The 20,435-nt window shown below is 43.3% G+C and overlaps 4 protein-coding genes across 7 annotated transcripts; 3 read left to right on the forward strand and 1 right to left on the reverse strand.

Annotated features, from left to right (window-relative positions):
* Window positions 1-486: 486 nt before the first annotated feature.
* rundc3aa (RUN domain containing 3Aa) lies at window positions 487-15,743 on the reverse strand. Of its 3 annotated transcripts, XM_071909799.2 has the most exons (12): window positions 15,637-15,743; window positions 6,224-6,351; window positions 5,627-5,760; window positions 5,431-5,516; window positions 4,733-4,822; window positions 4,019-4,099; window positions 3,769-3,934; window positions 3,471-3,628; window positions 2,962-3,075; window positions 2,235-2,337; window positions 1,439-1,596; window positions 487-1,391 (listed from the first exon to the last, which is right to left on the reverse strand). In XM_071909799.2, exons 1-12 carry the CDS (start codon window positions 15,741-15,743, stop codon window positions 1,331-1,333), a joined length of 1,386 nt encoding a protein of 461 aa, XP_071765900.2. In that variant the 3' UTR covers window positions 487-1,330. The 3 variants fall into 3 exon arrangements, with proteins under 3 accessions (XP_071765900.2, XP_071765903.1, XP_071765901.1); XM_071909802.2 differs by having other exon boundaries at window positions 487-1,596; window positions 2,231-2,337; window positions 6,236-6,351; XM_071909800.2 differs by having other exon boundaries at window positions 487-1,596; window positions 2,231-2,337.
* zwi (zwilling) lies at window positions 6,969-8,128 on the forward strand. The gene has a single exon (XM_078284884.1). The coding sequence runs from the start codon at window positions 6,969-6,971 to the stop codon at window positions 7,215-7,217; it is 249 nt and encodes an 82-aa protein (XP_078141010.1). The 3' UTR covers window positions 7,218-8,128.
* LOC139919921 (uncharacterized) lies at window positions 8,910-12,906 on the forward strand. Of its 2 annotated transcripts, none has more exons than XM_071909803.2 (2): window positions 8,910-9,410; window positions 11,594-12,906. In XM_071909803.2, exon 1 carries the CDS (start codon window positions 8,952-8,954, stop codon window positions 9,198-9,200), a length of 249 nt encoding a protein of 82 aa, XP_071765904.1. In that variant the 5' UTR covers window positions 8,910-8,951; the 3' UTR covers window positions 9,201-9,410; window positions 11,594-12,906. The 2 variants fall into 2 exon arrangements, with proteins under 2 accessions (XP_071765904.1, XP_071765905.1); XM_071909804.2 differs by lacking the exon at window positions 11,594-12,906 and adding an exon at window positions 10,587-10,808.
* A 1,020-nt stretch (window positions 15,744-16,763) lies between the features above and the next one.
* On the forward strand, window positions 16,764-20,435 carry rnf113a (ring finger protein 113A). Its single transcript, XM_071909807.2, has 10 exons — window positions 16,764-16,875; window positions 17,258-17,337; window positions 17,419-17,517; window positions 18,629-18,736; window positions 19,226-19,335; window positions 19,434-19,540; window positions 19,643-19,732; window positions 19,827-19,920; window positions 19,999-20,105; window positions 20,264-20,435. Exons 1-10 carry the CDS (start codon window positions 16,770-16,772, stop codon window positions 20,329-20,331), a joined length of 969 nt encoding a protein of 322 aa, XP_071765908.1. The 5' UTR covers window positions 16,764-16,769; the 3' UTR covers window positions 20,332-20,435.

The raw sequence follows: 20,435 nt of genomic DNA on the forward strand, positions 1-20,435 counted from the left end.
ATTGGTATAAAAGCACTTCCTTGAGCACATTTATTGTTACACCAGTGATTTCAATTAAATAAATGTCTTACTCACTGTTCATTGGAGTTCTATGGCTGCAGTCAGTCAAGGGATATTTTGATCCATCTACAGGCATCGCTTGAATTAAGACACTGTCCACACACATGTGGACTTGCTGGTAAAATAAGTAATGTGATTGTTATAAATTATCTACATTCCTGTCAAGAATACGTACTGAATATGTTTATCGTGGTTGTTTTTAGGAAATAGTTACAATTCAGTATATTTATGGTAGGTTACACATTGTATGAGTTAACCATAACATTGTACACTAGCATGTTTATCCCATGCAACAGGTTGTTCACTCCATAAACCTCCTGTTTTTTGTTTTTTTTTAACCATTTTGATGTCTTTCCTTGTAACTAGAAACCCAGTAATCAATCTCCGCAGCAGGGAGCAGCCAACACAGACAGTCAGAGACAGACATAACGGAAAAAAGGCAGTTTATTGCAACAAAAAACAGCCGGCATCAAAGAAAAAATAACCAAATGTATACATGTAAAAAGAACATATAGCTAGACTGGATAAAAATAAGATAAATTAACAGAGGTGGGAGCATAAGATTTGATAGAATCAATAAATTGCTGCACAGATTTACACATACTGTAACAGTAATGTTTGATTACTCAAGCAAGGTGATGATATGGCATTTCAGGGTCAGGGGACCCCAGACTTTGATGCTGATATGATTCAGTCACACTCATCAAACACACCTCTTAATGCTACTCTAGGAACACTCTCCATCAGCATCCAGTTACTGTCAGGACAGTCTGTAGAATCCCATCCTCTATATGGATAATGTGTACCTCTGAATATGATCATCACATCTCTCTTGGCAAATGCTCTGACTGCATCCGAAGAGCTGTAGCTGCTGTTTTGGTTACATTTTGACGGGAAATAGAGTAAAACAGGCCAACAGCGAGGGCACACTAACACACGGACGATGCAATGGACAGAATAATAACATTCAGAGGAGGAGCAGGACAGGAGAACAGTTTAAAGAGATAAACGGATGCTTTAGAAAGGTCTGAAAATCAAAGGTTCCAGAGGTATTGCATGATGTTGAAGGAAGGGATTCACAGATACTATGAACTGGCGGTGGGAGGAGAGTGCGAGCGAAGAGTAGAGCGGGCTCAGCTTCATCATAACTAACACGTCCATCCATCCGTCCGTACAAAAATCCAGATATGGGCGACGAGGCTTTCCCGTTGAATTCCCATGGAGCTGTTGATGGTAGCGGGGGGGGTTGCGGCTGGGTGGTTGGTCATGGTCAACGCAGCATCACCAGGCAGACAGGCTGGGGGATCGGGTTGGCTGTAGGCTCGGCACTGCTCACAGCGCTGTTGTTGTCGTTGTTGTTGTTGTTGTTGTTGTTGTTGTGGTTCTGTAGCTCCTAGCTGGGAGAGAGCGCAGGACTTGGCTCAGTGCTGATGTTGACCAGACACTCGCTGGACTTGAGGCTGGCCAGCGACTTGGAGCTCGGTAAAGAGGCCAGCGAGCCGCACAGACCCAGCATGGAGGGGGTGCAGTCTTTTCCTGGAGGGAGGAATAAAACAGAGCAAAAAAAAAAAACACAATAAAGCTCTGTCCCCTAAAGCAAGCTTCTGATCCTGCATAGCTTCAGCCGCCCACACACAAAAACACACCACCAGCAGGCATGAAGCGTGGCTTTGTACGAGCGTGTACATGTGCATGCCTGGATGCCTCTGAAAGGCTTTCATGCAATAGTGGAAAGAGTATTGATATATCAACTAGAAGTACTGTTACTATGATGACATTTTACTTACGCAGAAGTAGAACTACTGATGTAAGAAAAAATCAAAATATAAATATAAAAAAAGCTAAATATAGCTCATTTAAAATGTACTCAGAGTAAAAGTTGGTTGCTTAAAAAAACAGTATATTATTACATGAAATTACTGATTTTAAAAAATACTTAAAAGAAGTGAAAGTACATAAAAAAAAGCTACTTAATCACAGTAACAAGAGTAAATGTAATTTGGATTTGTAGTTCCACCCTCGATTTTATGGTGGTGTTGTGTTTGTGAGTCTGCCTGTGAAATACGGAGGGACTGTGTGCTCAATGTCAGCAGTATGGATCCCTGCATATTTTACATGCTGCAGTGAATATATCATGTTGCATGTAACAGCGCAGTATAAGTCTCTCTACCTGCTGAGGACCAGGCAGCGTCTCCGTTCTGTCTCTCGTCAGTCTTCTGGGACTCGGAGTTCAGGCTGACTTCGGCAGAAAGCTGCTCCAAACTGTGGAAACTCCTCCTGAGTGGATCAATAACATCATGACACATGCATAAAAATCCTTGTAATTTGACTATATTGATAGAATGAACACTCCATCTACACTCCTGTACATTTTCTGCACATATGTATAGCCTCTGTAGATTTGTTCATGTTAATGTGATGCACATTTTGCACATCCTGTATATAAACTGTAAATTCACATATTTGTTTTCTTCATATTCTCATATTTTTCTAATTTCAGTGTATATGTCTCATATTTTTGGTATATTTTCATTTCATTTCATTCAAATTTTTTATTCTTTTTTCTTTGCCTCGTATGTTTCGCTGCTGTTATTTTGCACACATTCATACATTTTCATACTTTTCATTCATATATTTCTATTTAACACATTCTAGTGTTGTAACTGTCAGTTGGGTGATGTTTAAATACGCCCCGTTTGCTCTATTCTTATTTATGTTCTATTTTCTTTGTTATATCCATTTACAATTTGCCGCTGCAACGGCTCAATTTCTCAATAGGGATCATGAACAAAGTCAGATAAAGTTCCATCTCATCTTACATGCATTATTTTCATGCATCACACAAAAACAATGAATACAAACAAATAAAAATAAAACATTAACATGCACATGTAGGTTTACCTGCGGAACAGCTTGACATCGCCCTGGCTGTCTTTAATGGTGGACCACTGGTTGACCAGGGGGATGGAGAGGTCTTTCGCCAGGTGGGAGGAGTCACAGGGGATGAGGGCGGAGCTAGAGGAAGCACAGTAGAAATGATTCATTCTAAACATCAATTCAGAAGTGATAACTCTTCATTTAGGTGTGCGAATATATACCTGAACATCAAGGGTGGAAGTAACAAATTACAATTACTATTTTTACTGTACTGTTTTTGTGTAATTGCACTTTTTTTTGTATTTTTTTAACTTACTCTTACCTTAATATTTAGTATTGCATAGTAGATTTTTAGACTCGTAATTTTACTTCTACAAAATTTTGGTACTCTTTCCACCTCTGTTGAACATGCACATATATTGTTGGAGTGCTGATGTGTGCTTATAAGTGGAAGAGCAAATTAAAGAATGTAATTAACAGAGTGTATGTGTGTGTGTGTGTGTGTGTGTGTGTGTGTGTGTGTGCACTCTCACAGTTGTGCCTGCAGCTCCAGCACGACGGCCTCCAGCTCCTTCTTCTCCTGCTGGCTCTGGACCGTCAGCTCCTCCACCCTGGATCTCAGGCGCTTGTTCTCCGTCTCCACGTTCTTCAGCTGGGACTCCCGCAGGCGCACTAGCTCCTCCAGGTAACCCTGCACAGCGCGCACACATGGATTTGGGACGTTTGTACGTAGGAGCACACAGTGAGGAACAATCATTTAAAACAGCAACAACTACACTCTCTGACGGATCTTAGCCAAAAAGTGTCAGGTTTTAGAGGCTGTGAAATCACCTTCTGGGCATAGACGATCTTAAACCTCTGCTCCATCTTGCGACACTTGTTGCTCCAGCTTTCCTCGTCGGTGACCAGGGGGATGTAGGGATGCTCCGGGACGCTCTCTTCACTGTTACTGCTGTCCACGCTGCGCCGGTCCTCCTCATCACTCAGGTAGTCGTAGCTACGCACCAGAAGACGCAAGAGAGTGTCACAACAACACACACATGCAATGCTAATGGTTCAGGGGGTCCTCAATGGGTCTCACCTCTGAGTGAACTTCAGGTACGGGGTGTAGTCAATCACAGCTGGGGATTTCCCATCCAGAACTTCCCCCTTCAAGCAAAAACTGCAGAGAGAGAGAGAGAGAGAGAAAATCTCTTTAGACTGCTGTTTAGGAAAATCCTTGTTTAGGATAGAGCTAATGATTTAACTTTAGAATGGAGTTAATTAAAATATGAGACAGGACCCAAAATGTGTGACAAATCTTTTTATGATGTATATACATTTGTACATCCTCCTTATATTGTACATGTACAATATAAGTAGGAAATACTGTATATGTCAAAATTGCAAAAATGTCCACCTTCATATGTGTGTTCAACATGCTTTTACATGCATTTACATACTTGGTACAGAAATACATTTAACATAGGATATATTTAAGTATATTTTATCCCAGGATATATTATTCATGAGTATATTCACTGCTATTCTGAAATATATGTGCTCATCCAAGGATACATTATACATACATATATTCATTTAGAAATAGCTTGCCTGGATATATTAGTCCTAAATATATCTACTTGTACTTTGAAATATATGTCAGACTCTGTGGTGTATATGGCCTTGTATATGGTCTATTTTTGCATATGGGTAAAAACAGTACTACTATATTTTATTGAACCTTGGTTGCAACAGTCAGACTAAATTTGCTAAATTTGGGTCTGATGCTCTCAAGTACAAAACTGGTCTTCACCTGAAGTCAATGGCGCTGAGTCCGATCAGCATGCCGGTCAGGACTGTGGCCTCCTCTCTCAGCATAATGGCTCCATCATCGTAAAACCTCCTGCCATGTGAAGAGGTGTGATTACCTCTGAGCACTCAGTGTGAACTTTAAGATTTACTAACTGTAAATAAGAAACTATTAGATACATTGTCACTGGGAAGTGAAACATATATTTATGAGTGTGTCATGATCAGATGAGTACATACAAGTAATAATCCGCAGCACTTTAATATAAATAAACATTTTGCTACTCTTTATCACCGACTGATATAGTGATCCAACCGATAGCCAGTTCATGAAAGGTTTTACATCTGCTGTTCTAAACACCCGGTGTCTGTTAGGTCTTTAGTGGGAAAAATCCTCTGGTGCACAGGAAGTGATGCATTTTACGTTTCCAGTTTGTTTGGCATAAATAGAGGAAGATCTGGGTAGTTAGCATGAGCAGCGATAGCCACCATGGCTGAACCGAGAAAGAAAAGAGAAACTCAAACTTCATCAACAGAAAATCCAAGGAAAAGTCAAGGTACTGGACAAGGTTTGATTGACAGGTGATCTCTGGGAAGTGCAGTGCAGAAACACCACAGCAATGAGCGCTTAGTGACAAAGATACAAAATAAACAACAAACAAGGAATTCACCACTATAACTCATTGAACTGGTCAGTCTGACCTGGTTGTTCTGGTGTCCCTCAGGGCGGTGGCCACATACTCAGACAGACGCTTCTCCATCAGAGCCACTCGAATCCAGGCCCGGCCCTGCAGACATGAGAGGTCAGTGAGCACAGAAGGATTTCTTTGGCACTCTCTTTCTCTGTCTCTCTCTCTCGGTCTCACACACACACACTCGCACACACAAATATCCTTGCCTTGGCTCGTGATGTGCTGATGTTTTCAATGTTCTCTATGCTGGCGATGCAGTTGTTCTGCACCTTGCTGCACGCCAGCCGGATATACTCCCAGAAACTGCGCTGTCCATCTGAGCTGAACCAGCTTCCTGAACCTGGGCCAATGTTAAAACACAGCGAATGACTCATATCAGAAGCCCACGCAGTTAACATGCAGCCACACCAACAGTGTGTACAGCTCACTGTATTCATAGTGATCACCTATGCTCTTCGTTTCTTGTTAATAAAATCATTCCATTTCCTAGGTTAAGGTCTATAATGTATTCTGTACAGTACTATTACATTAAGTGGTACATTCAATCTTATATTTTATATTTTACATGCTCAAAGACATATGTACTGTATTTGTGACATATGTGTTCAAAGACATTTGTATTTGAGGACTACAATGGAAATAAGCCCTTGCCCTTTATTGTGTTATCCTTGAGGATTTTTTAAACCATGTGTGAAGATATTTTTCTGGCTGTATCCTATTCATGTACTTGTTTTTAAGATTATCGAATAAATCCAGTCAACCAATCACTGTACTTGTCCATCTATTCCTGTGATATATGTTACCTGCTGTGTTACCTTTGAAGCGGTGGCTGAGGATGTGTTCCAAAATGGCAGCGAAGTTAACAAACTCCTCGGATGAGTCATCTATTGGCTCTGCTGTGTACTTTTCTAGGAGAGTCTTTACAGAGAATCTGGAAGAGAAGCGCAGAGACACAGACGGAGAAATTAAAAAAACACAAGGTACACAAGGTTTGCAAAAATTTTGTAGTATTTGTATGGCATGAATGTGAAGAATGTGAACTTTCGGCTGGTTGCGAGCCGTGCAAGCCGATGAAATGTGAACGTGTACTGTAACAACGCAGACAAATGTACTACTGTATTTGAACCTAGCAACAATAGCAGGAAGGAGGGTTTTTTTTTTTGGGAACCACGCCATCTTATCACACTGAGGTCACCCCAATTGTCTTGTGTATTACACAATGTACCCCTTCAGTCCTCTGGCCGCGTTGTCATGACAACAATACAATTAACCCCCTGTCTTTGCAGCCTTTGTCCACACTGGGCTTCCAGGTCCCTTTGGGTCTCGTCTCTCTAAAGGACCGGCCAGCATCAAAGAATGATCAAATCACTCGCTCCCCCTCCTCCATACATTGTGGTCTGATCTATTTAGGGCAGCCGCTGCCACAGCCTTAGTTTGGCTTTTGACCTCGCACGCTCACCCTGCTGCACTACGGGCGGGCGGCTATGCGGAGTGCATGTTAGGAGCCGGCGTCCAGGCACACGCTAGGGGCTGACTGCCTCCGCTTCCATGGGCAACACTAGCATCACCGAGGGCAAGACTGCCCTGGCAGTGGGCAAGACCTCTATAGCCAGGGGAAAGACTACCGTCTCCTTGGGCAACTCCTCCATCTTCAGGGGAGTGACCACCACCTCCATGGGAGACTCCACCATCCAGAGGGAAAAGACGACTGTAGCTCTGGGACGAGCCAGCTTCACCCGAGGAACCACCACCACCTCCTTCCGCAAAGCGTTGATGCCCAAGCGCAGGACCACCTAGATGGACAGGACTCCAGAAGCCAGGGCAAAGACTCCCAAAGCAGCCAAGCAGTCAAAAAGAGACTCTAACGATGAGTGGAAAACCGCATTCTTGTCGAGCAAGACCTCCTTCACTAAAGGCAGGGTTTCGATCCTGAAGACTAAGTACGCTATCTCCTGGGGTAAATCCTCCATCTCCTGGAGCAGAACTACCGTAACCCTGGGCAACACCACCGTAGCGGTGGGCAAAACCTCTGTCACACGAGGCGAGACCACCAGCTCTCTCGCCACTCTGACCTGCACCCATGGGACCAAGTCTGTGTCCGTGGTCAAAACCACCCTCACTAGGGGCAAAAAAACTCACAGCAACATCTACTGGGATTTTCACATGTGAATACTGTACACACACTCAAAAACCCGGGGATATCTCTATCTGGTCAGTTGTAGCAGGTCAGTAGCAATATAAGTCAATATAAAACCAATCGCTACGTTTGTGATCCATGTGTATCAGGAGTTCTATGTCAATGAGGCATGACATTATTCATTTATCACCTATTTTGTACAAGGTATATCCGACTCTGAGAGCGGATTCCCAAATGGGAAAGTGCTAAGTGAGTTGCAAGTCTAATGGGCTTGCAGTCAAAGGAGAGAGATTTTCCGGAGCCACGCTGATCGCATTATTCACATGTGACAGTGATGAGATGATGGTTTGTGGTGTGTTGGCAGGGAGGGGAAGTGTGAAACAGCTGTGTGTGATGTATGTGGAGACACAAGAGAGTGTGTGTCGTCAGCACTGTTCTCCTCAGAACCTCGTCCTGTATATTGTGCATGTACAGAAATCGAAATGTCTACATCGTTGGTATAAAAGCATGTTCTATTGTGCATGCTGATAATATTGGTCTATATTTTGAACTCTGCAGCTTTAGCTTTGAACTAGACGACTGTAAAGGTTGATTGATGTAACAGTGCTTATAAAAGTAACCGTGCTTAAACACTGCTTGGCTTGATTGTTTTTGTTTTGTATAAATCTGACTTTTTTAATGTAATCCTATAAAACCCAAATGACATAAGGTGGAAGAAAATAAAGACTCAAATGCTGTAATGACTTTGGCACGGTGCACACAATTCCACAAGGACACAAAAGGATAATAAACTGCAACTCAAGGAGCCACACCCATATTTCAAATGGAAGGCAAAACACGCAAAGATAGGAGGGGTGAGATTAAAGCTTCGACTGTGGAAAATATGAAGCTTTCATTTGTCAAGTCTGACAACTCTGCATCTCATGTCACATATGGTATATACAGCTTTACACAGAGGCAATGTCTTATAATCAGAGGCTATAGGGAACAATGGCTCAGAAGAAAGTGATGTCACCACAGATTGTCCCCTTTTGCAACAATGTCTCCTTCAGCCGCCCGGTGTCGTCGTGGCGATGGGACAATCGTTCCACTGTCCCAGTCCCCCCAGATAGGCTGTGGCCACCTACGGCTGCCTCTGTCCATTCACAGGGACACATGGGTGGTATGTGGCCTTCCAGAGCCCACGTCTACCAGCTCAACGAAGGCATTATGCGACACGGGGGTAGCGTTATCCACGCTTAGCATTCTGGTCTGCTCTGGATTGTAGCTTACAGTTACTATCACCCCCAAGGGCTTGCAGAGCAGGGTGTGCTGCATGAGTGTGCGATGCTTTGTGTCGAGTGAGCCCCGAAATCTGCCGTCGCATCTGGGCCAGGAAGACGACCTTCTCCTCAATGGGCAACACCAGCATCACCGAGGGGAAGACGGCCCTCTCCCTGGGCAGCACCAGCATCAAGAGGGGAAAGACCAAGATCGCCATGGGCAGCTCCTCCATCACCAGGGGCAAGAGCACCACATCTCTGGGCTCCTCCACCATCACCAGCGGGAAGACCAAGATCTCCCTGGGCAGCGCCTCCTTCAGCAGAGGCACCACCACCACCTCGTTTCGGAAGGCCTTCTTCCCCAAACGCAAGACCCTCTAGATGAGAGGGGACGTGGTCGCCGGGTGGGGGGACCGGCGCTTATCTCCACAACACAAAAAGACAAAACAGAGCAGCACCATCACAGGGAACATACGGACGCCGCTACAGCACCTGCAGAGGGTCTATCCAAATTGACAGCGGAAACTGGATTACATTTTCTTTTGGAACTTTGATTTTTTTTTTATCATGCAGGATTTATCAAGGAAACAGGTCAGTGGCATCTGAATTCTCTCCAATAATGTATTCTGTGAAGACCAAGTAGGTCAGTCCTGTTGGGTTGAGGTTTCCGCAGTCATACATATGTATAATACACTTCCAGTGTGTTAACTAGGGAGCTGCCAGTATGTACTGCACTCCACCGTGACCCACAAACTCTGTGTTACCATACATCCACTTGGCAGTCAATGCCAGTTTGCTAAATATTCTAGGGCAGGGGGTTCCCAATATTTTCCATACCAAGGACCCCCAAAATAGATTTGCCTTAGATCATAGACTCCCATTTGATATGATTTGGCGCTACGGAACCCCATCTGAGAAGATGTTTTGTTAGACACGACTTTATACAGGATTACCAAACTGTCTACAGTGTAGGTGGGGAGGTAACAGTGGGCAGAGTGAAACTTCTGGACAAGTAGTCATCCTTATGCATTCTCTTGTTGACTTCTAGCTAGTAAAATAATGATGAAATCAAACAATTCCTCACTATGCATGGGGCCGACCCTCTGGAAACCCCTCAAGGGCCCCTGGTGATCCCCAGACCCCAGTTTGGGAACCACTCATTTGTGGCTAAGCTACCAGTTTGTTAATGCGTATTGGGGTTGAGTTTCAGAAAGCCTTTCAGATCATAACAGAGGAAAGTCTAATGTGGTAAGAAGCATTTCTGACCCGGTATAAAGGCAACGTTATCTCAAATGGAATGTCATGGCGGGACGATTAGAAATGAACTGAGGTCCTCCGATCTGAAGGGGAGTGAAAGTGCGGGAATTGCTGGCATGCCTCAAATGCAAATGGATGGAGTGGAATAGCAACATGCTCTTGGTACGATTTGACACTGAAAAACAACTGCAGGCCCTTCTGACAAGCTTCTTTTGTTGCCCCCTCTCACTCGGCCTGGATCCCCGCCAAGCCCACTCTCAGCTCTCTTCAAATGCCCCCTTGTTCTCCTCTCTCACTCCTCTACTGTACTTACACAACTGTGTTTGATCCGCCACCTAGGATAACCAATACTCCATTTGTCAGCAATGACGCCATTAACCCAAATACACAAAGCTTCAAACTAACTCCCTCTCACTTTTGTGACTTTTTTTTCCCCCATTCCCCCATAAACCTTTCCCTGACTCCTTTCTCTCTTTCTCTTTCTCTTTCTTCATCTTTCTCTTTCCCTAGTCTTGGCATAACCAGCAGGATCAGCTGACACAGGCGGACTCCTCACTGGCCACAGCATTGTGAAACACCGGCCGACGGTGTGTTTAACATCCCGGACTGTGGGGGAGGAGAGGTCCCGTCCTGTACTGGATCAGCACAAACAGCCAGAGAAAATGCATGCCTTGTGCTCTGATGAAAACTTGATCTTGCAAGCAATAGTGATGATTTCTGGGCTTTATCCAAATAGACTGAAAGACGATATATAAGTACTGTAGGGTGTGCCCCCCCCACCCCCACCCCCACCCCTCTCCACCCCCTGTGAGCGAGCGTCCGGGCAAAGTGTTTCATGGTCAGCGGAGGTGTAAAGGGATCAGCGTGCAAGAAGGACAAAAAGGGCGACGGGCTGGGAAGAACTGAGAGTGTAAATCAGAAGTGTGAACCTGACAGGGGGTTGATATGGAGAACAGCAGCGTGCCACAGTGAAATACTGGGATATGGTGGGAGAATAGGCGATGCCCGGCCGACGAGAGACGCCAAAATTTGTATCCAAACGTACACCACACTATGCTGTAATTTCACGTACTTGATCTTAGAGGTTTAAAGTTCGAGAGTGGCGTCAGAAATGAGGGGAAACGCAGAAATTTAAGCGGCAAAACGATGTTATTCCATGCAAGTTCAAAGAGTTCAATTCAAATTTTGATGTCTCCTATTTTGCCTCTCCTGGAAGGGAAGGGGGGAGGGGGAGATCTTGAGAAAGGTGGAAAGTGGCACTGAGTGAAGCCACTGTCACCCTTTACTATTGTTCAGAATAAAAAACATAAGCGATGTGAATATGCAGCTGTGTCACATTTGATTCTCTACTCCAGAGCCACGCCCAGGAAAAACCTGAAACCTCAGCTGTAAGACGCAACACATCAACCGTTCCCTCCTTTCTCATCCTCTCCCTTTTGTTCACAGGAGGCAACAGAAGGGGTAAAACCTTCTATCAGACCTGTGAAGTCTCACTCATCTTATCTATGTTTTCTTAGGTTCGCCGTGTGTCGACACCAACACTGTTCATCCAGTCGTGGACCTCGGCATGAGAGCTGTTAGTCAGAATAATGCAGCAAGACAGTAAACGTTACAGTACAGCGTGTGGCCTGTAAACAGATCCCCTTGTGACTGCTGATCTCCCCAGGTTTAGCCGAGTTCCACGCGGCAGAGGAAAGTTAATTGAGAGTTGCATGTGAATTCCCACAGATTGCAGCGGTACGCCTCGGCCCTGCCATGTTAAGATAAAACCTGTTGCCAGTAGCAACAGCACAGAGGTGGGAGATCATAATGAAACTGCCATTGCTGTGGACATGATAAATATCACCAAGTCTCTTCTCAGCCAAAACAGATATTGTTGCTGTCAGATGAAAACCTCGCAACTCCAATTTTGGTGATTTTTGTGTTTTATCTTCAGGATTACACGCTCCTTTATGGGTTTCACCACCATTGGGCCGATGAAACCCTTTTAAAATCAGTTACATCAACTCCAAAATGCAATGCTGGTCAAGCTAAAAACAAGGCTTCTTTTCTTCATTCCTGAAATGTCGACATTTTGGAGATGCAAGGTTTTCACCCGACAGCAGCCACGTGTTTTACTATTATTCTTTTTCTATTCTGAAGTCTTGGTTTCAGTTTGTTTTATCATAAACACCATGAAACTGTCCGTATTTTACAGTCGAAACCCTTGACACAGGCCTCATAGAAAATGTTCCCTGCGGTGGTGCAAACGTTTGAGCAGGTTTTTCCTTTATTATACACAAATGTCTATTGCTGTACACGTACGTCTCATCAAAACAGGCTCATTCTGTTAAGCATGACATAGTGGAGAAGACACTGAAACACTCATTGGAAGTTCGGTAAGCTCCTGCGCCTCTGACAGGAGAAACCGGTAAAACTATTGGTATGCCAGACCAACTAAACAGAACTTTTAATGGGACTGTGATGCCAGTTTGTCTTTGCTATGAAACCCCAACGATAGACTGCATCTCCTGATAGAAAAACCTACAAAGCATCCCCCCCCACCCCACCCTTTCTGAAGTCCCGCAAAAAAGACAGAACTTCATCATACGAACTGTCGGGAATTCATAAATGTTAATCTCTGTGTGTGTTGATTGTATGTTAAACGTGTACGATGTGATAGTGAGGGGAAAAGAGGTCAGACTTTATACATATATATATATATCTATACACATATGTATTAGTAAAAAATACAAAAAAAAACAAGAGGCTTGCGCTGGTGTACTAACCCAGCAACTAACCCCGGCTCAGCCAGCCAGGTGGGTTAAAGATGTGGAAGTAGCTGTGTCTCTGTGTCCTGCATGAACAAGACAAGCCCGCAGATTCAGGATCTCTCTCTGCATTAAAGACTGTAAGATCACACACACACACAACCTTTAAACTACTTGAATCCACTGTGACCGGAATATGGTTGGACATAAAGAAGAAGAAGAAGAAGAAGAAGAAGAAGAGGGGAAAAAGGTCAACAACTGACAGCGATACAGATGTTTTCACTCTGTTTATCCAAAAGCCTGGGAGAAGTTGCCCTCCAACTGAACCTAATCAACGTCATGTCACTCATTAGGAAATGGAAAGAAATTGTGTAATAAGCGTTACTGATATTTATTTCAGTCTCTCTCTCTCGTCTTGTGTGTTTCGTCTTTGAGTGTTTGGATTAAAAAACGGTCTTAGCAGCAGCGGTGAGTCAGTGGGGAAAGAAGGCCCCCAGAAAACTGAAAGTGTTTTTGTGTTTTTTGTGCCCTCGCTAATCTTTTCTCGGTGTCTTAAGTCTGTTGTGAGAACTTTCTTTCTTTTGAGGCATGCTCTGTGTGTGATGTTGTGTGTTTTGTTATACTGTACGTGTCACTAAAAGGCAGACAGAACCTTGTAGAAAAAAACAAAAAAAAACAAAGGAAGGTACTGGAATAAAAAAAACGTGCTTGATTGTGTGTCTATTACAGAGTCTGCAGATTGTGTTTTTCCTGTATTTGTGTGTTTATTCAGTCTCCAACAACACATACATTCACAGATGCGAAGATGTAGGCTGTCTGGGCTCCGTAACGAGGCCGGTGGGAGGGAAATAAAGTGTAAAATCATTTAGACAGAGAGAGAGAGAGATCTGGAGGCATGACGTCACTGCTGCTTGTCAGTTGTTGGACATTATCTCCCTCGGGCGACAGATGGACAATAAACAGCCTGACTTCTCCTATAGCGGCGGCACACTGGACGCAGATACATGCCAGCACCGGCCACACATCAAACATTCACAGGCCACAAACGCCTGAACCCACATGAGTCTGAGACAACAGTTATGTCCCTGTTACTTTCTGGAACACCATTTATAACTGCGCCTCATTTGCAATTCAAGACCCGTAGCAATCATAATTTTTTACAAGGACGCTATAAAAAATATCAAAGCAAAGCTGTAATTTTCCCACAAGCCCCTACAGGAAAATTCTAGGATATAGCAAGGATAAGGTCACTATAGACTCACTATTTTAAGCCCCTATAGGAATATTACAGGAATATTATGGTGATATTGTAGGAGAGGAAAAAATATATATCATTAAATATAATAGGAAGGTACTACATGTCTCTAAGACAACAATTATGTCTCTCTACTTTCTGGAGTTCCATTTAGTTAATTTGTAATTTAAGAACTACAGTGATTATATAATAAATTTCAGAGGGATACTACAAATATTACAGCAAAACAACAATATTCCTATAAGACCCAAAGTTAAATTATGAGAATATTATAGTGATACCATGGGAGATCAACAAAAAAGTACCATAAGTGGGATAAGGCCATTATAAACTCACTATTGAATACAACTCTATAATTCCCTATAGGAATATTATAGGAATAATATAGTGATTTTAGGTTAAGGGGAAAAAAAGCACAATTCACATATAGATCAACTTTATACTGAGATACACAAGGGAAGATGTAAATATCATGATTACGTTTATAATATTCATGTTTATTTCTGCATAAACATGACGATATGACGTCACTGTTCAGGCTGCCTACTTCTAGCACTTTTGCCCAGTAACATTTAACCACTGGATCCTACAGGGAACAGAAACATCCATCCATATAATGTGAATTATATGGATGCTGGTTGCATTCTGCACGATCGACTGAACACGTTGCAAAGATGAAGATGGAGACTCTTCGTCAGGTGAAGTATAAGGCTCTGGCAGATAAAGGCTTTCATCTCAGATAAAGACAGTTTAGTGTTGGATGGCGAAGTCTCTGATACTCAGGAACTCCTAATCTCTCTGGCCACTGTGTCCGATAGTAATTTATTGTTCACCGCGAATGGGGGAATCCATCCATTCAACGCTTCAAATGCCCTTGTCCCCTAAAGGCCCCGGCCATGGGAACCTCACTTGTTAATGATGGAGGAAAAACCCTACTGCTGCTGTGTTTTCTTTCCTGCTCTGTCCTTGGATCATCAGTATTAACCCACTTCTCCGTGTTTTTTCCCCATTGAAGCTACATTTTCCAATATAGCCAACGGGTGACTGATCCAATTAAGCTCACCATTATAGAAAAGAGCGACTAATACATTTCAGAAGGATACTATACAAACTACAAGCCTCTGGAGGAATATTATATGGATATTATGATGCATGAGAGAATAGAAAATACAATTAAGCACGATAAGATTACTATAAACGCACTATTTTGTATCACAGACGCACTAAAAGTCCATATAGGAATATTATAGGAATATTTAGGGATTTTTCTCAGAGTGCACGGGCGGATGTGATGCGGGGCACCTGAAGGTGAAAACGCACCTGCCTCTTCATCCCCAGCATTACTCTGGCCTTGAGAAAAATAAAAACATTGTTTTGCATCATTTTTTTTTTTTACCCCATTGCCATTATTTCACCTAAATCATACTGCGCAGCGATGCACTGCTGATAGGGCATCTTGCATAGCCTAATGGCCAGTCAGTGGAAACTGTGGGCAGAAGCATGCAGGGATTGGCATTTGAAAATAATCCAGAATGTCGTCGGTGTCGTGATATACCTGCAGACCGTGATGAGGTTTTTTCGCTCCACGCCGACGCTCCGAGTAGACGCCTTTTTCGATGTCAGACCCATAGCCATTGCTGTGTGCATGCAGCCCGACTCCATCCAGCGGCGGCCCCGGAGCCTGTCGGGATCCCTGCCGGCACCAGGACCCCTCCCTCCGCGGCCCCTGTGTCCTATAAACACCCGCTGTCCTCTGCGAGGAGCCAGGGATGCTGCTGCTGCTGGAGGAGAGGAGCGACCCGCGTCAAGCTAGACACAATGAAACTAAGAACTTCCCGGATATAACTTTCAAAATAAAACACCTTATTGACGAAGATGCGTTGAATAATGGTGATACTTTTCTTTCGCCTTTGATTTCCGGTCTTATTCTGGTTATGTCTGTGCACTTGACGCAGCTGAGAGACCGAGTGTAAATGCTGCCTTCAGGTGCTCCACGTTCCTAGCTATGAAGTCTTAAATATGCCCCGTCGGAAATATTATAAAAAATGATCATGTAACAAAAGTAGGCTAGTTTTCTTGTTGGCTGTTGTTTTGTTTTAGACATCAAGTGGCACAGAGCTACTTTGTGCTGCAGACAGAATGAAGAGGGAAAATATGTGCATCAGGCATGTAGGCTAATTGATGTTTTCAATTAATTTGTCAGCCAAAATTTGTTGCGTATGTGCGCCAACTAAAATCGTACAGAAATGCAATGTATTTAATAGAATAGGCTACAAATAAAATACACCACTTTTACAATCCCTCGCTGACACGGCTTCCATACTGTACGTTCCCTTTTCTCCAAGAACACGTCGTACAGTACACTCAAATCGTAATAAAAATATTTCCGACAGCACCTGAAGGCAGCATAAAATACCTGGTGTCCTCTACGAGAAGATGCTGACCGCCGCTCTCCAATCCATTTAATGTTTAGAGAAAATATCTCAAGAGGTGTTTGTAATGACATGAGCGAGAAATGCAATGTCTTGACTAAATAGGAAATAAGAATCGATAGAATCAATGCGTTAAAGGCATCGGTAATTCTCTCGGTGACCAGCAGGCGGCGGACCGTGTCCTTCACAGATACCGGCTCCAAGCCACCAGAGGGCGCCGTGATAACATCGGTTATATTTACACATCGGTGGGAAGATGGCGGAGTCAGAGGAGCCCAAAGCTGCTACTTGCACTTTCCTCTTCAAAAAATCAACAAAAAAATTCTCCGGACGAAAGAGAAAGGCGAGCGACAGCGATAAAGGTAGAAATGTAACTAATGTTTATGATTTCTCATCATTTTAACTCCCCGGGCTGCTTCGCTGTTGTTTACCTCTCGGCTGTATTGTCGGTCCTGAAGTAGAACTAGCTAACAGTTAGCTTGATCGGGTGCAAGTGTGTGTTTTGGTACTTTTTATATTCTTATAAGGACTAAAACTAGCATCAAGGACATCTGGTGGGGGAGATATTCCAAAGTGAGGACATTTTGACGGTCCTCACTTCCACAAGGGGCGTGGTTTAGGGTTAACGTTAGTACTTAGGTTAAGGGTTTAGGTTAGGTATAAGTAAGTATAGTTATTCAAACGTGTGTGTGTGTGTCCTTTGCATCTTTGTAGTTCCTTACCAGCCGTTGATTTCTTTTTCAGATGGCAACAGCGACGAGGACCACAAATCTGTGGTCAGAAAACAAAAGAAAGACATTAAAGTCAATCCTATGATTCAGAGGGTAATTTTGTTATGTTTTTTAAGGTATTCTTTAAGGCATTTATTTGGAAGTATAAGCCTGACTCACCTTTCCCCTGTCCAGTCCAGGAAAGTGGAGAAGGAGGCTGTGTCTTCCAGTGAAAGTGAAGAGGACAAAGAGGACAAGAAGATCACAGTTGCCTACAAGTCCACACGGTCAGCAGTGAGTTCAGACTCCTTATGTCATATTTTAGTGGGGAGGCTGTAGAGAAGCAGGAGGGATGCTGGTTTGAATCCCAGCTGGTTTGGGGAAAGTGAATGATTAAAGTCACAATGAAATGAAAAATGATTTTTTCACCTTGTTAGCTACTTCTTCATATCATAACATAAACCTATTTAACATGAAATGGCAAAAAATATAGCAACATTTTTCTGTCCTCATATTTTTATATTAAAATCCCATTACTTTTGCTTAATGGAAAACAGTTTTTTGTTGTGTATGAATCCAGCATCCCGTTTCAACCAGAAATGTGTCAAATTCAGAGGTAGGGACTCGAGTCACGACTTGTACTCAAGTCAGACGTTTAGACTTTTTAGTCTTAGTTACTTGAGACTTGACTTGGGACTTTTAGTTTGATGACTTGAAAATGTTTCTAAAGTCTTGACCAAAGATCTTCTGTTTGTGTAAATGACTTTGTGTAAAAGCTTTGTTCCACCAGACGACTGAATTTAAATTTTGATTTAATTTTTTTAGGTTGAATCTGATTATAGAAATCAAACTCATGATTCACTTGCCAAGTTTTTATCCTGTTAAAATGATATTGCATTGAAAAGTCAACAAAGATACTTTTGTCTTATTAAATTGATACTGGACTCTTGATTTGTTCTGACTTGACTTGGTGTTCTACATTTACACTTGAGACTTGTGCCTCAAGAATTGTGACTGACTTGGGACTCAAGCAAAGTGGACTTGGTCACACTTCTGGTGGAATTACAAACGTAAAACACCATCGAAATGCCGTTTCCCTGTGACTTTAACACTCTCCCCTTCCTTCAGCAACTACTGTCAAAGTGCCCATGAGCAAGGCACTTAACCCCCAACTGCCTAGATGATTGAGGTTAAAAATACACCAGTACCATAAACTATCAGCGGTTGTGTTGGGAATCTGTCTAAAATTATTTTCTGTCTCTGTTTTATTTTGTCTGACTGCTGGCCCTTGCTATGTTGTCTATTTGTTTTGTACATTCATACTCCGGCATGTTTTAAAGGCTTGTTAATATTCAAATACCTCGTTCACCTTCTTCTCCCCGTCTCCTGCTCGCTGTCTTGAAAGAAACCCGAGGGGCCGGAAGACATGGGAGCGACGGCTGTGTATGAGCTGGACACCGAGAGAGACAAGGACGCCCAGGCCATCTTTGAGAGGAGTCAGAAAATCCAGGAGGTAAGAGATTAGATGCTGTGTTTTTCATTCATTGTATTCTAGAAGTCATCTCTATACAAAAAGGGCTGTGGTGATCTCATTTATATTTGTGAGACTTTATCATGAATCTGGGCAAATTCTCTAATTGTTTAACCATCTGGATTTTGCAATTTAACATTTACCCCACACAGTTAATTTGGCCAAAGTTAGTGCTCTCTCGGTTGGGACTTGTTTACCAAGATGGATCCGGCAGTCACGTCAGTCTTGGTGGAAAAAAATAAAATCAGCACTAGTGCGTCAGTTGCTTTGCAGAATTTGAAAACATCAATCCTGGCAGCTCTAGGGAAATAGTAGATATTTGCTCTTTTCATGCACTTCCATCCCCCTCTTCTGAAACAGCAGATGCTCTGGGTGCAAACACACAGATGCCATTTTGCCATTTTCCAGAGCTGCCAGATAATTTGGCAGCTAGTTTCCTCTTTGCTGGATGAACTGTCTTCCTCTCACCAGGAGCTGACGGGCAAAGAGGACGATAAAATCTACCGCGGCATCAACAACTACCAAAAGTTCATCAAGCCGAAAGACACCACCATGGGCAACGCATCGTCTGGCATGGTCAGGTGGGTGCAGGAGTTCATATTCATCATGTGCTTCCTGGACGAATTCTGACAGTTAATATTAGCGCTTTATTAACATATACATCACTTTTTTATAACAGGAAAGGACCGATCCGGGCCCCTGAACACCTGAGAGCCACAGTCAGGTGGGACTACCAGCCGGACATCTGCAAAGACTATAAAGAGACCGGGTTCTGTGGGTTTGGAGGTGGGTACAAAAGATTATAAGTCTCCTGTTGAATAATATTTACCTTGAAGAGTGAAAGCTGTATATATTTTGACTTTTCCCTTCTGTGTTCTTCACCATCAGACAGCTGCAAGTTCCTCCACGACCGATCGGACTACAAGCACGGCTGGCAGATCGAGAGGGAGCTGGACGAGGGCCGATACGGAGCCAACGGTGAGTTCCAGAGGGGGACGCACGAGTCTTTTCCCGTGTCTGCATCCATATCTCCTGTACCCCCCCCAAACACTGCTGTGCTTTTAATATCTAGATGAGGAGAACTACGAGGTGAGCAGTGACGAGGAGGACTTGCCCTTTAAGTGCTTCATCTGCAGGAGCTCCTTCAAGAATCCCATCATCACAAAGTAAGCCTCCGTTTCTTCGGGATGTCTTCTTCTTCTGCTACCAGTTACCCATGTGTTAACCAGACAAATGTCTCCCAGGTGCAGGCACTATTTTTGTGAGACCTGCGCCCTTCAGCATTACCGCAAGTCCAAGCGTTGCTATGTGTGCAACACCCAGACCAACGGTGTCTTCAACCCCGCTAAAGGTAACAGAAGCCTTTTTTAGGATGCATCTCTTGAAGACCTTTAGAGGGGGAAGAGGGAGGTTGAATGGGGAAATAAACTATTTCTGGAAAATTCATGTTATAAATCCAACTTCAAGATTCCCTTGAATGTTCTTGATTATTTTTTTCCTTTATTTCAGAGTTGATGGCCAAGATGCAGAAACAACAGGCCATGACAGACCAGCCACCCTCAGATGAGGATGATTAAGTGAATTTGAACCCTTTCCCACCCTTCCCTTTTGTGTTTGTGTTGTCAGTACATCACCTTTGTCAGTGAAAAAAATTTTTGAATAAAATAACTTTTTTAGATTG

Source organism: Centroberyx gerrardi, chromosome 7, assembly GCF_048128805.1.
Source record: "Centroberyx gerrardi isolate f3 chromosome 7, fCenGer3.hap1.cur.20231027, whole genome shotgun sequence".
NCBI classification, from domain to species: Eukaryota; Metazoa; Chordata; class Actinopteri; order Beryciformes; family Berycidae; genus Centroberyx; species Centroberyx gerrardi.

Excerpts from the sequence above, each read along its gene's own strand:
- zwi (XM_078284884.1), top strand. The coding sequence starts at position 6,969 with ATGGGCAACACTAGCATCACCGAGGGCAAGACTGCCCTGGCAGTGGGC.
- LOC139919921 (XM_071909803.2), top strand. The coding sequence starts at position 8,952 with ATGGGCAACACCAGCATCACCGAGGGGAAGACGGCCCTCTCCCTGGGC.
- rundc3aa (XM_071909799.2), bottom strand. The coding sequence starts at position 15,743 with ATGGAGTCGGGCTGCATGCACACAGCAATGGCTATGGGTCTGACATCG. Across the intron at positions 4,100-4,732 it reads CTCAGCGCCATTGACTTCAG|TTTTTGCTTGAAGGGGGAAG; the intron begins GTGAAGACCAGT and ends CTCTCTCTGCAG. Across the intron at positions 3,629-3,768 it reads AGATCGTCTATGCCCAGAAG|GGTTACCTGGAGGAGCTAGT; the intron begins GTGATTTCACAG and ends CGCGCTGTGCAG.
- rnf113a (XM_071909807.2), top strand. The coding sequence starts at position 16,770 with ATGGCGGAGTCAGAGGAGCCCAAAGCTGCTACTTGCACTTTCCTCTTC. Across the intron at positions 19,336-19,433 it reads GCATCGTCTGGCATGGTCAG|GAAAGGACCGATCCGGGCCC; the intron begins GTGGGTGCAGGA and ends TTTTTATAACAG. Across the intron at positions 19,921-19,998 it reads AAGAATCCCATCATCACAAA|GTGCAGGCACTATTTTTGTG; the intron begins GTAAGCCTCCGT and ends AATGTCTCCCAG.